This window comes from Myxine glutinosa, chromosome 11, assembly GCF_964187855.1.
Source record: "Myxine glutinosa chromosome 11, kmMyxGlut1.1, whole genome shotgun sequence".
NCBI classification, from domain to species: domain Eukaryota; kingdom Metazoa; phylum Chordata; class Myxini; order Myxiniformes; family Myxinidae; genus Myxine; species Myxine glutinosa.
Window position 1 is genome coordinate 13,516,577 of NC_136271.1, and position 14,969 is coordinate 13,531,545.

The 14,969-nt window shown below is 42.9% G+C and overlaps 1 protein-coding gene across 1 annotated transcript in view; it reads right to left on the minus strand.

Moving 5' to 3' along the window:
* Window positions 1–10,545: 10,545 nt before the first annotated feature.
* Window positions 10,546–14,969, minus strand: part of LOC137436421 (cyclic AMP-responsive element-binding protein 3-like protein 4) — a 68,334-nt gene continuing 63,910 nt past the window's right edge. The window contains exon 10 of the mRNA XM_068130187.2: window positions 10,546–13,603. Coding sequence (XP_067986288.1) covers window positions 13,230–13,603 — 374 coding nt within the window. The 3' untranslated portion in view covers window positions 10,546–13,229. The remainder of the gene's footprint in view (window positions 13,604–14,969) is intronic.

The window sequence follows — 14,969 nt, forward strand, 5'->3', positions numbered from 1 at the left end:
GCCTTGAGTAAAAGCTGAATTTTAATAGTAAATTCATTCAAAAACAATGAAAAATGTTGGGACGGGTCCCGGGAAGGTTATAGGCTAGGTGGCGAGGCCGCTTCGGCCGGGCTGGGCCCATTTCACAATTAAAAGCTGAGCTGAATTATCGTAGTTAATCTTCTACGGCCGCGAGTAAAAGCTGAATTATAGTAGTAAATTCATTCAAAAAGAACCAAAATTGTCAGGAGGGGCCCCGGGAAGGTTATAGGCTAGGTGGCGAGGCCGGACGAGGCCGCCTCGGCCGGGCTGGGCCCATTTGGCAACTAAAAGCTGAGCTGAATTATAGTAGTCAATCTTCTATGGCCGTGAGTAAAAGCTGAATTATAGTAGTAAATTCATTCAAAAAGAACCAAAAATGTCGGCACGGGAAGGATATAGGCGAGGTGGCGAGGCCAGTTGAGGCCCACCTCGGCCGGGCTGGGCCCATTTTGCAATTAAAAGCTGAGCTGAATTATAGTAGTCAATCTTCTAGGGCCACGTGTAAAAGCTGAATTATAGTAGTAAATTCATTCAAAAAGAACCCAGGCAACGCCGGGTGCATTCGGCTAGTATATTATATTGATGCGGTTTTGAGAATAAAGGCAAGCCCCCCTCTTAGTTAGTTGCACCACAACATGTAGCCTCGCTTAGTTCAGTTATTTATTCTTAAATGTAAGCATCGTCTCCTTTCCTGTGTTAGTATGGGTTGATGCAGGCAAGTAAGTGTAGGCCTCGTTGGGCTGGAATGCCATGTGCGAGGGCCTGGAACAAGTCTGGGAGGCCCGAGGGAGGAGCTAAAGGGGAGTGGCCGGTAAGCGGCAAGCAGCCAATGGGAGTTAAAGGGGAGTGGCTAACGACGGCAGCCAGGGGAGGTGCTCAGAACATTCGGGTGGGACTCGGGTGGGGGCTATAAAACCCTGCCCTGGGCCCCCAAAGCTCTCTGTGGTTGGAGCTCTAGCCCAGGACTCCGAAGCACGAACGCTCTCTCCGTGGCCAAGCTCCCAGCTCTCTCTGCGCTCTGTGATCGAAAGCACGAACTCTCTCTGTGGTCTGCGTTCTTGCCCCTGCCCTGCGCTCTGCTGCCTCTTAATAGCGCTCTCGCAGGACGATCTCTCCCGGGGCCCGAGACTCCAACGATCTCCCTGCCTGGGCTCCCTGCACGTGCCGTGAACATCCCAAGGGACATGCCCAACGGGCTGACCGGGGCGAACGGCACCAACGACCGCGCTTGAGCTCGTTCTCTTCTCTTCCTTCCTTTCTCCGCGTGAAGGAGAGGGCCCTTGTCTGGGAAAAAGTGAAGGACGTTAAGTTTCTGCCCTGTGTCTTTTTGCTTTGGCCATTGTACATTATAAATAAACCTGTGTTCTTTGCTTCCATTTGGCCGTTCACGTCTTTTCCCACCATTGGCTTCACATTGTACGAAATAAAACCGCTCAATCGGGTTCAGTAAGAATTAACGGCACGAGTCACGTGTCACGCAAACCGCTCGGGCATATCAGACCAGCGTGACTCATGCGAGGTCCAGTCCCCGTTCTCGTGGCGGCGTGTGTATAGAAGGTACTTGGGGATTTGACCAGAGACCCTTTCGCACGCTCGCTACGGGGGTGGTTGCTGGAATTGCTCCGCAATCCGCCCCACGAGTGTAAAGTGGGTAGCGGCCTCGTGGATTTGAAGGCCCGAGGGGGAGAAGGGTTTAACCCCCCTCTGTACGTCGACGGGCTCGAGATCCGCAACAATATATACTAGTGGGGTCACCCGTGGGAATCCCATCGGCATGGACGTGTGTGACATTTGGACATATTGAGTTAGATGCAGCACCTGCACATTCAGTTTCACAAAATTGTTACTGCCAATTTATCAGATGCACAAATGATGTCATCTACACAATGTATTTACTTCTGATACAATGTGAATGCATCTGCGTGCACACACACACACACACACACACACACACACACACACACACACACACACACACACACACACACACACACACACACACACACACACACACACACACACACACACACACACGTACACCCACACTCATATACACACACATGTACACATGTACACCTTTCACACATACACACATATACCCATACACACAAACACATCTCGTTTTTTCATTTCTGCCAAATTTCTAAAATCCTCAATTTACATCCGATTGACTTGAAATTCGAAGAGGACTTGCATATCTGGTCACTGAATTCAACCAACAAGTATATTTGAGGTCAACATAGGCCAAAAGGTCAACATAGGCCGAATTTCTAAAATCCTCAATTTTCATCCGATTGACTTGAAATTTGAAGATGACTTGCATATCTGGTCACTGAATTCAATCACAAATTATATTTTAGGTGAACATAGGCCAAAAGGTCAACATAGGCCGAAATTCTAAAATCAACAATTTTCATTTGATTGACTTGAAATTCTAAGAGGATTTACATATATGGTCACTGAATTCAATCACAAATTATATTTTAGGTGAACATAGGCCAAAAGGTCAACATAGGCCAAATTTCTAAAATCCTCAATTTTCATCCAATTGACTTGAAATTTGAAGATGACTTGCATATCTGGTCACTGAATTCAATCACAAATTATATTTTAGGTGAACATAGGCCAAAAGGTCAACATAGGCCGAATTTCTAAAATCAACAATTTTCATTTGATTGACTTGAAATTCTAAGAGGATTTACATATATGGTCACTGAATTCAACCACCAACTATTTATGAGGTCAACATCGGCCAAAAGGTCAACATAGGCCAAGTTTTTAAAATCCTCAATTTTCATCCGATTGACTTGAAAATTGAACAGCATTTGCACATTGAGTCACTGAATAGAGAAACTAACTCTTTTTGAGGTCAAAAGGTCAACTCAAGGTCAACCTTACAAAATCATCATTTTTCATCTGAAAAATCATCACTTTTCTTCCTGTTGACCCGAGCTGATCAAGATTGTCAATTTTAATCTTGATGAAATGGACAATTTGCTGCATCAATGGAATTTTTTTTCTTGGGGGCGGGGGGGGCGGATTTTGCAAATATCGTGCTCTGCACGATGCCTTTCTTGTTTATTTATTTATTTATTTATGTACTACTAACGATCTGTTTATCGTTTCAGCCCAGGTTGTTTATCGTTTGAGCCCAGGTTGTTTATCGTTTGAGCCCAGGTTGTTTATCGTTTGAGCCCAGGTTGTTTATCGTTTGAGCCCAGGTTGTTTATCGTTTGAGCCCAGGTTGTTTATCGTTTGAGCCCAGGTTGTTTATCGTTTGAGCCCAGGTTGTTTATCATTTGAGCCCAGGTTGTTTATTGGTTGGGCCCAAGTTGTTTATTGTTTGATCCCAGGTTGTTTATTGTTTGAGCCCAGGTTGTTTATTGTTTGAGCCCAGGTTGTTTATTGTTTGAGCCCAGGTTGTTTATTGTTTGAGCCCAAGTTGTTTATTGTTTGAGCCCAAGTTGTTTATTGTTTGAGCCCAGGTTGTTTATTGTTTGAGCCCAAGTTGTTAATTGTTTGAGCCCAAGTTGTTTATTGTTTGAGCCCAGGTTGTTTATTGTTTGAGCCCAAGTTGTTTATTGTTTGAGCCCAAGTTGTTTATTGTTTGAGCCCAAGTTGTTTATTGTTTGAGCCCAGGTTGTTTATTGTTTGAGCCCAGGTTGTTTATTGTTTGAGCCCAGGTTGTTTCTTGTTTGAGCCCAGGTTGTTTATTGTTTGAGCCCAGGTTGTTTATTGTTTTGGCCCAAGCTGTTTATTGTTTGAGCCCAGGTTCTTTATTGTTTGGGCCCAGGTTGTTTATTGTTTTGGCCCAAGCTGTTTATTGTTTGAGCCCAGGTTGTTTATTGTTTGGGCCCAGGTTGTTTATTGTTTTGGCCCAAGCTGTTTATTGTTTGAGCCCAGGTTGTTTATTGTTTGAGCCCAAGTTGTTTATTGTTTGAGCCCAGGTTGTTTATTGTTTGAGCCCAGGTTGTTTATTGTTTGAGCCCAGGTTGTTTATTGTTTGAGCCCAGGTTGTTTATTGTTTGAGCCCAGGTTGTTTATTGTTTGGGCCCAGGTTGTTTATTGTTTGAGCCCAGGTTATTTATTGTTTGGGCCCAGGTTGTTTATTGTTTTGGCCCAAGCTGTTTATTGTTTGAGCCCAGGTTGTTTATTGTTTGAGCCCAAGTTGTTTATTGTTTGAGCCCAGGTTGTTTATTGTTTGAGCCCAGGTTGTTTATTGTTTGAGCCCAGGTTGTTTATTGTTTGAGCCCAGGTTGTTTATTGTTTGGGCCCAGGTTGTTTATTGTTTGGGCCCAGGTTGTTTATTGTTTGAGCCCAGGTTATTTATTGTTTGGGCCCAGGTTGTTTATTGTTTTGGCCCAAGCTGTTTATTGTTTGAGCCCAGGTTGTTTATTGTTTGAGCCCAAGTTGTTTATTGTTTGAGCCCAGGTTGTTTATTGTTTGAGCCCAGGTTGTTTATTGTTTGAGCCCAGGTTGTTTATTGTTTGAGCCCAGGTTGTTTATTGTTTGAGCCCAGGTTGTTTATTGTTTGGGCCCAGGTTGTTTATTGTTTGAGCCCAGGTTATTTATTGTTTGGGCCCAGGTTGTTTATTGTTTTGGCCCAAGCTGTTTATTGTTTGAGCCCAGGTTGTTTATTGTTTGAGCCCAAGTTGTTTATTGTTTGAGCCCAGGTTGTTTATTGTTTGAGCCCAGGTTGTTTATTGTTTGGGCCCAGGTTGTTTATTGTTTGGGCCCAGGTTGTTTATTGTTTTGGCCCAAGCTGTTTATTGTTTGAGCCCAGGTTGTTTATTGTTTGAGCCCAAGTTGTTTATTGTTTGAGCCCAGGTTGTTTATTGTTTGAGCCCAGGTTGTTTATTGTTTGAGCCCAGGTTGTTTATTGTTTGAGCCCAGGTTGTTTATTGTTTGGGCCCAGGTTGTTTATTGTTTGAGCCCAGGTTATTTATTGTTTGAGCCCAGGTTGTTAATTATTTGGGCCCAGGTTGTTTTATGTTTGGGCTCAGGTTGTTTATTATTTGGGCCCAGGTTGTTTATCGTTTGAGCCCAGCTTGTTTATTGTTTGGGCCCAGGTTGTTTATTGTTTGGGCTCAGGTTGTTTATTATTTGGGCCCAGGTTGTTTTATGTTTGGGCTCAGGTTGTTTATTATTTGGGTCCAAGTTGTTTATTGTTTGATCCCAGGTTGTTTATTGTTTGAGCCCAGGTTGTTTATTGTTTGAGCCCAGGTTGTTTATTGTTTGAGCCCAGGTTGTTTATTGTTTGAGCCCAGGTTGTTTATTGTTTTGGCCCAGGTTGTTTATTGTTTTGGCCCAGGTTGTTTATTGTTTTGGCCCAGGTTGTTTATTGTTTGAGCCCAGGTTGTTTATTGTTTGAGCCCAGGTTGTTTATTGTTTGAGCCCAGGTTGTTTATTGTTTGAGCCCAGGTTGTTTATTGTTTGATCCCAGGTTGTTTATTGTTTGAGCCCAGGTTGTTTATTGTTTGAGCCCAGGTTGTTTATTGTTTGAGCCCAGGTTGTTTATTGTTTGAGCCCAGGTTGTTTATTGGTTGGGCCCAAGTTGTTTATTGTTTGAACCCAGGTTGTTTATTGTTTGAGCCCAGGTTGTTTATTGTTTTGGCCCAAGCTGTTTATTGTTTGAGCCCAGGTTCTTTATTGTTTGGGCCCAGGTTGTTTATTGTTTGAGCCCAGGTTGTTTATTGTTTGGGCCCAGGTTGTTTATTGTTTGAGCCCAAGTTGTTTATTGTTTGAGCCCAAGTTGTTTATTGTTTGGGCCCAGGTTGTTTATTGTTTGAGCCCAGGTTGTTTATTGTTTGAGCCCAGGTTGTTTATTGTTTGAGCCCAGGTTGTTTATTGTTTGAGCCCAGGTTGTTTATTGTTTGAGCCCAGGTTGTTTATTGTTTGAGCCCAGGTTGTTTATTGTTTGAGCCCAGGTTGTTTATTGTTTGAGCCCAGGTTGTTTATTGTTTGAGCCCAGGTTGTTTATTGTTTGAGCCCAGGTTGTTTATTGTTTGAGCCCAGGTTGTTTATTGTTTGAGCCCAGGTTGTTTATTGTTTGAGCCCAGGTTGTTTATTGTTTGAGCCCAGGTTGTTTATTGTTTGAGCCCAGGTTGTTTATTGTTTGAGCCCAGGTTGTTTATTGTTTGAGCCCAGGTTGTTTATTGTTCGGGCCCAGGTTGTTTATTGTTTGAGCCCAGGTTGTTTATTGTTTGAGCCCAGGTTGTTTATTGTTTGGGCCCAGGTTGTTTATTGTTTGAGCCCAGGTTGTTTATTGTTTGAGCCCAGGTTGTTTATTGTTTGAGCCCAGGTTGTTTATTGTTTGAGCCCAGGTTGTTTATTGTTTGGGCCCAGGTTGTTTATTGTTTGAGCCCAGGTTGTTAATTATTTGGGCCCAGGTTGTTTATTGTTTGAGCCCAGGTTGTTTATTGTTTGAGCCCAGGTTGTTTATTGTTTGAGCCCAGGTTGTTTATTGTTTGAGCCCAGGTTGTTTATTGTTTGAGCCCAGGTTGTTTATTGTTTGAGCCCAGGTTGTTTATTGTTTGAGCCCAGGTTGTTTATTGTTTGAGCCCAGGTTGTTAATTATTTGGGCCCAGGTTGTTTATTGTTTGAGCCCAGGTTGTTTATTGTTTGGGCCCAGGTTGTTAATTATTTGGGCCCAGGTTGTTTATTGTTTGGGCCCAGGTTGTTAATTATTTGAGCCCAGGTTGTTTATTGTTTGAGCCCAGGTTGTTTATTGTTTGGGCCCAGGTTGTTTATTGTTTGAGCCCAGGTTGTTTATTGTTTGAGCCCAGGTTGTTTATTGTTTGAGCCCAGGTTGTTTATTGTTTGAGCCCAGGTTGTTTATTGTTTGAGCCCAGGTTGTTTATTGTTTGAGCCCAGGTTGTTAATTATTTGGGCCCAGGTTGTTAATTATTTGGGCCCAGGTTGTTTATTGTTTGAGCCCAGGTTGTTTATTGTTTGAGCCCAGGTTGTTTATTGTTTGGGCCCAGGTTGTTAATTATTTGAGCCCAGGTTGTTTATTGTTTGAGCCCAGGTTGTTTATTGTTTGGGCCCAGGTTGTTTATTGTTTGAGCCCAGGTTGTTTATTGTTTGAGCCCAGGTTGTTTATTGTTTGAGCCCAGGTTGTTTATTGTTTGAGCCCAGGTTGTTTATTGTTTGAGCCCAGGTTGTTTATTGTTTGAGCCCAGGTTGTTAATTATTTGGGCCCAGGTTGTTTATTGTTTGAGCCCAGGTTGTTTATTGTTTGAGCCCAGGTTGTTTATTGTTTGGGCCCAGGTTGTTTATTGTTTGAGCCCAGGTTGTTAATTATTTGGGCCCAGGTTGTTTATTGTTTGAGCCCAGGTTGTTTATTGTTTGGGCCCAGGTTGTTTATTGTTTGAGCCCAGGTTGTTTATTATTTGGGCCCAGGTTGGTTGTTACATTTATAGTGATGTGGATGTGTTTTTGTAGTTTCCATTGTTTGGTGGAAGGATGTTACAAAGGATGTCACTGTGGTGTATTTCTGGTGTAGTTTTAATGTGCCTAGGGGCCTGTGGGTGTTGTACATGTCGTGGCATGGGTTATTAGGGTTGGTATTTGCCATTGCAAGGAACTGTGCACCTCAGCAATCATGTTGTCGTTTTGGTAATATTTGTTTTTCCAGAGCGACCCTATTATTGGAGGTATAGTTGTTTTTACTGAAAGTAGTATGTACAAGGTAATATTTATTTTCCAGAGGGATCTTGGCATGGGAGGTGTAGTTAGTGTTGTTGCTGTTGAGGTAATATGTTGTGCGGAAGTTCCGTTTGTGGTGAAATGGTGATATTCAGTGATACAAACAATTGGGGCATTTTCGTGAAGTAAATTTATTTGGCGTTGGAAAATGCATATTTTAAAACTTCCTTTATTGGTGGAGGTGATGAAAACACTCAAATCCACCTGAGACAGAAAACTGTTCATGCGATGGTGTTATTGTTGTGAAAGCAATGTTGAGGTAATATCTCTCTTTCTGGAGCGATCCTGTTATTGGAGGTACTAGGGCATGCCCGTACTATATATATATCTAAAATTATATCCCCCCCTCTATTTACATGGAATGGTTTGGTCCATTCGCAAAGCCAAAGGCAAAGCGAACGGCTTGCGAGTACGGTGACAATCCCCCCCCTCTATTTACATCAAATGGTTTGGTCCATTCGCAACGACCACAGAACCCCCCCCCTCTATTTACATGAAATGGTTTGGTCCATTCGCAACGCCAAAGCGAACGGCGAACGGCTAAATCGCCATAGCTCGGTAACTACTTGTCCGATTAATTTCAAACCTTGAAAAGGCACATCCTCGGGTCCCCAGCAATATACCTGGCAAGTTTAAAGTATATCGGACCCGTGGTTGTCGAGAAACAGCGGTCACAGACAAACATACAAACATACAAACATACAAACAAACATACACACAGAGATTAGTGGAATTATAGATAGATAATTGTTGTGCTGAAGGTATTTCTCCAAAGCGATTGTGTTGTTGTTGTTGTAGTGAAGGTAATGTTGAGGTAATATTTCCTTTTTCAAGGCAATGTTTCCTTCAAAAACGAACAGTATTTCTCTGCACAACCTATTGTCATAACAGGAGGATTATCACACCCCTTAACGCCTGAAGTACGATGTTACTTATCCCACGGAGCTGTGTATTCTCTTGACAAAGTGCTCCCTCACCTCAAATCCTCCCAGTCTGTTATGCAAAAGTTCCGTGGGCTCATCAAATTAAATAGAAAGAGAAGAGAAGATCAGACACCCTCTCCCATTCTCCCCCGGCTAAGAAAAGTTCCCTACGATATTCTACACTGTTGCGCAGCACACTGACGGGGTGTGAAGATCTGGAGAAGTAAAGGTGACGTTCTTGCTCTTAGCGATCTGGATGCCGGTGACAATGGTGAATGCGAAACAAATCAAGGAATGGTATACAGCATGAGACAACCCGCGTCCGACTGGGTGGAGGGTCAGCAGCGGGTGGGAGTCATCAGGGACAAAGCCTTCAACTTCATAAGGATTGACTCCCCTCGACACCCACCGTATATGTATATCGACTAGCAGAGGCCCGTGGTAATACAGTGGAGAGTGCATAATTAGGCCATGTCATCAGCCCAATCATAGCACTCAACTCAGCTCACCAGAGGACGACATCCCGCATATTATTAGCCCCTATTGGACTTCGACGAGACCCAATCTATAAGCCCGTTTCAAACTGTCTGTCCATCCATGTGTCCGCAACCATATCTCGGAGATGCATGGAACGACTTTGTTAATACTTGGTACAAAGCCAATATATTACGTTATACATATGCACATCACTTTGTTTCGCAATGCGATTAAAGATGGCCGACTGGCGGCCATTTTCGTTGTAAAAAAACCCCCCCGATGTTGAACATGTCCTCAACCATTTCTCAGCCATGCATTTACTGATCTTGTTCAATCTTGGCACACAGATAGTGAATGATGGCTTACATATGCATTTCATTTTCTTTCGAGATCAGATCCAAGATGGCCAACTGGTGGCCATTTTGTTTCTTAAACGTGTCCCCAACAATTTCTCAACATGCATGGACTGATTTTGTTCAAACATCCCAAAGGGGTTTTTCCTCCTTGGACAAATGCCGTGTTAATGTGTATGAATAGATTTTTGTGGGGTAACCCTACAATAAGTAAATTTTTAAAAATCAAAAACCACAAACACGACACATGATTACATTTTTAAAAAGTCGCTGCTGTTGTTTAACACTAAACTGTAAGAGAGAAAACCTGACGTTCCTGAGGCAGTATATGCCTATTACCTCCTCACAGACTAACAGATCCAAGCATAGATCTACTGTAATCTATCTACTCCAGAGAGGATAATACCGTAACCCTTCCTGTCACTCCCTTTGGGAGCTTACCATGTGTATTCACAAGCCGCAGATATGACCTTCCCATTGGTGTTGAGAAGCTCTAAACCCGATAGTGTCTTGCTCAGGGAAGTCTGCCTGGCACAACCCACTCCCACATAAATAAAGGTAGCCAATCTTTGTATATTTTCACATTGCGACGACGTCCTTTGCTGAAGCGTTATGGTGCACAGCATTGTCTTTTCACAAACATCCATTAAATAAATCACTTAGCCTGCCATGTTCATCCCACAAGGTTCAAAGTCCATTCACAGTAGCAATCCATCGAGGGTTAGTGTAGCACACACCCGTCTACTTGGACCTTGCAGCAGCCAACATGGTTTGGAGTTTGCAGTACGGGAAGCTGCCCGTTCGGCGAGCTGAGAAAGTTATCTAAGTCTTCCGTTGTGCAGAGGCATTGCCCTTTCTCTCAGGTACTTTTTCAAAGTATTTTTGGTTTCTTTTGGAAGCTTTGTGAGGCATTCAAGTAGCAATCCTTCCCTCGCTCACACGATATACTTACCATGCCCCAAACACCGCTGTTCCCGATGGATTCTGTGCTTGCGCGCCGAGCATTCTTGGGTCGATTACGTCATTTTTAAAATCTCATATTGGATAAATTTCTGAAGAACATCGGTGTTGAACCACATTTTATTTTTGGATGTGTGCACTTAAGACAGTGGATAACTAAAGGTAAGTGTCATGTTCCAATGAACACAACAACAGACCACACAATCCAATCAAGATTAGATAAAAAAAATAAAATAAAAATCAACCATTTATCGAAGGCATATTCAAACTTGGGGAAAAAACAACAATAGGATTTATAATCAAATAATTGCTGAGCAATCTTAACAGCACCAGAAATTTTGGTTTAAATGTCACCAAAAAGGGAAAGAAAGAAGCTCTGCAAGGCTTTAATCATATAAACGAAAACATAAAACCATTTGAAATAAACTTGTACCGGGCAAGTACCGCATTCGATGCCAATGATCATATTTACACCCATATACAGAATCATCTCCCAAATCTTTTCACGATACTTACAGCGGTTCCATTGAGAGTTAAATAAGAAAAAAGAAGATTGTATTGTTATTTTTAAATTCCATCAAACAACACGTAGAACTAGAGCGGCACTCAGTGGCCTCATCCCTCCGCCAGGATGAACAGGTTACGTTTTATATCCCACTGATATGTCTGATCTGCATCCGCATCTGAACCAAAATCTAATCAGCCTGTTCTTGTCACCTGCCAAACTCATCTACTAAGTTTAGTCAAAATCCGTCCACCATGTTTTGAGATATCGTGCTACATATCGTTTTTGGCCCTATCTCTCAATGGTGAAAAATACCTTTGCAAATTCTAGTAATGGATCGTCACCAAAATCTAACCAATTCGTCCTTGTCGCACACCCAACCTGGCCAGAAAGTTTTGGCTGAATCCGTTTATTCATTTTTGAGATATCCTGATCACAAAGAGACAGACAGACAAACAGGGGTGAAAACATAATATCCGTCCACCTTCGGTGTTGGAGGCAAAAATTGTGATCTCGAAATTTCAGAAAAAATAAATCTATGATTCAGAATAGCGTACAACTTGAAATTATATTGTATTGCGGACGTTCTAAAGTACTCTCCAAATGCTGCTAAACAAAGCAATGTATTTTTTACAAAGGCTGGGTCATTTAACAATGTAATGTATTTTTTGAACAAAGTTTGCATATTCATATAAAATAAAGAATTAATAGTTCCAATCGTGCATGGTAAAAACATTTATTTTTAACTTTCCACCTTTGTTGAAAATATACACCTTTAAACAGTCATGGTATGCTCCATACTCTTCACAAAGCAATGGAACACTCACAGCAAGCAGGGAGAATCAACCCTGGAAATGTTGCCCCCATGTGCAGGGTGGTATCGAATGGGGGCAGAAACAGATGCTGACACACAACGACACTTAGATCTGCAAACAATGACCAAATATCAAGAGCTCAATAACGAAGTGAAAAGATTTTGAAAGCTGAACAGCGCCGAAATTGTTCCAGTGATAATTGGAGCAACGTGAATGACGAAGGAGAACCGTACCGAGATCATTTAAAAAAACATCCCTGGGAATATTGCAAAAATGAACTACAGTTGGACGCTGTCCAGGGCACGGTGACAATCCTGAAAAGATCCCTTGGAACAAAACTGAGAACAAGACAACGTCACAGCTTGGTCCATGGATCGTGATCCCTTACTGAAACGGAGGTGGACACGTCCAGTCCTGCTTGGACGAACATTCAGCATTTATGTGAAATAGTGGCAATTTCAGGATGGTTATCCAGAATTGGATCTGGCTGCTGGGACACTACAGCTGGGACAATGATGAGTAAGAATCTATCGGTGTGAAATGCAACCAACTAATTAATAAACGCAAACCATGAGAAGAAAGGACAGGAGAGAATAAAATGTGAAGAGAAAGGAAAACAAGGCCAAGTGTGTATTGTGGAAACATCCGCACGCCCAGAAGGTTCATTGAAGAGGGCACAAGATTGTGAAATCACAGTTCCTGCCAGGAGTGACGTGATCAGGTTGGTATGAAGATCAGGGTGTACGGAGATTAGAAAGCCAACTTATCCACATGCGAAGCTCGAGGATCCCTCACCTCGGCCACCATGGGGTGGAACGACAGGGAGAATTAATATGTCGGGCCCGTTAATTGGCACTCGGTGTGAGGGCAAAACAACGGCACCGAGATACCACCGCAGAGCGTGTGCGGAAGAGCCAAGGCAACGTGCGAATCGAGCGAGGGAGTTGCAAATGGGAACCATCAGCACGGCATCGAAAAGGAGATGGCTTCGAAACGCACGTCATACGTTCCACAGCCAATCATCCAATCACAAAAAGGCATGGCATGGTCGTCTCCACAGGAATTGCTGGCGAATTCAGAAAGGTGCGTTTGCTGCATAATGGTGGATTTCTCTTCATACGAGGATTTAAGGTCAAAAAGTGGATAACGATCAGGTAGTACTTTCAGGTTTTGAAATTTGAGTTTACATTCCCTTGAATCACACCAGACTCAATGTGGCGTTTAGAGCGTCGGCTCTGAATCGTGTTCGTCAGTGGTTCGAAGCCCGTCTGTTCCGAGTCATACCAAAGACTTTTAAAATTGTACACGCAACTTCCTTGTGTGACGCTCAACATTCGAAAAGGATAGAGCACCGCCAAATGACCACAAGTCGTTCTGCAAGAGTCTTCAGGATTGAGGAGGCAGACTAACCAGATGAAAAGAAGAATGAGCAGCAAAGTTTATCCTCAGCACAAAATACCAGCTGAGCTCACATCTCATCTGTCCGTATCGCTTTGGACATTTCCACAACTTCGAGGACATGCTCGGCTTCTGATAGCGGCCTTGCATGTGGAATCGCTTCGTTTGCGTCGTGCCCAATGATGTTCTCATTTACAGTTGCTGCTGTACGTCTGCTCCTGTTTTCCCCATCTTTGATGGTGTCTTTCTCGTCCTTCTCATTCGCTGTATTTGTTGCCTTCTCATCTGCCCCTGTATGCATCAAATCGACCATGTGACGCGGAGCTACCTTTGACGACTCCAACAAAAGGTATTCATTCGAGCTGGTGTTTTCATTTAAAGCGGTCTCGTTTTTCGTTTCCTCCATGTCGTCCAACTCGATGCCCTTCAATGCCCGCGAGGCTCCTGCGGAGAGGGTACACAACTCGAGATTAGTTTTTTTGACTGCAAACAACATGTTGCGTCTTTATTTTCATTACAATAATTTAGAATGGCACACAGTTTTACATTTTGTATCCTACTGATAGGCCGGATCTGGATTCGGACCTGAACCAAAATATAATCGGCTTGTTCTTGTCACTTAACCAACTCATCCACCAAGTTTAGTCATAATTCGTCCATAACTTTTTAAAATATCATGTTATATCTATATATATATACAGTCACGTGAAAAAGTAAGTACACCCCATGTAAAGTTTTGACTTTTTCAACATATTTCAACATACAGCTATTTGATCATCATTTCAACAATATTGACAGATAAAGGTGATATTGTAGGAGCTATGCTCCCACGTAATCGGAAGAATGGACGCGACAAAAAGCTGGAATTCGTCCGAGTTTCTTTATTGTCACAAAAACAACTCGGGTACTCTGAAAAGCCCGTTTATCGGGCAGCAATATATATACACACATTATCCCGGAGTGTTTGCCCGGGAAAGGCGAGAGGGGGCGTGGCCGGGCGTCCCGGACGCGGCCTGGCAAGTCGAGCGGGCGTGGCCGGGCGTGCCCGGGCATGCCCGGGCGTCCCGGCCGAGGCCTGGCAAGTTGAGAGCGGGCCTGCCCGGGCGTCCTGGACGAGCCCGGCATGGTGATCGCTCCGCGTCCTTGGTAGGTGCAAGGCGATTGTGTAAACCCAGCGGTAGCCGCTACAATATAATATAACAAATATCATGAAACATTTACATTTTGTCGTCCATTGTATAATTTAAAATAAACATAAATGCAAATTTCGCATGTGGAAAAAGTAAGTACACCCCTACATTTATCACTACTTGAAATACCTAAAATTAGAATCAGGTGCACCAGCTCAGGTGAAAATGATTAGAACATCGTTGGAGAGGATCGGAACCTGTCTTCTTAGCGGGGCAGCTAAGTGCCAAATATCAGTACAATTGTTCAGATTGTGGTAAAAGCACCAAATTTCGTACAGTTCATCTTGAATACATAATAATCGATTTCAGATATAGTGCCAAGAAAAAAATCCCCCTGGTGGCCATATTTGGCCAAAATCCAAGATGGCCACCAGCCGAGCCGTGAATTTCTATTAAACCCGATATTTTCTTTAATATTCAAGCTACAGACATGAATAAAACATCATTTTGTATGTTTTCAGACACAAGGAATCCAATTACAGCATTAATTCTTTCATAAAATGCATATATTTCAGCATAAAGGGCATGTTTATGTCGAAATTGTCAACAATCGACGAACAATTGACCGGATTACAATTTGGAATATTCACGATGACAACAGTCGGAAAGGTGAATGCTTA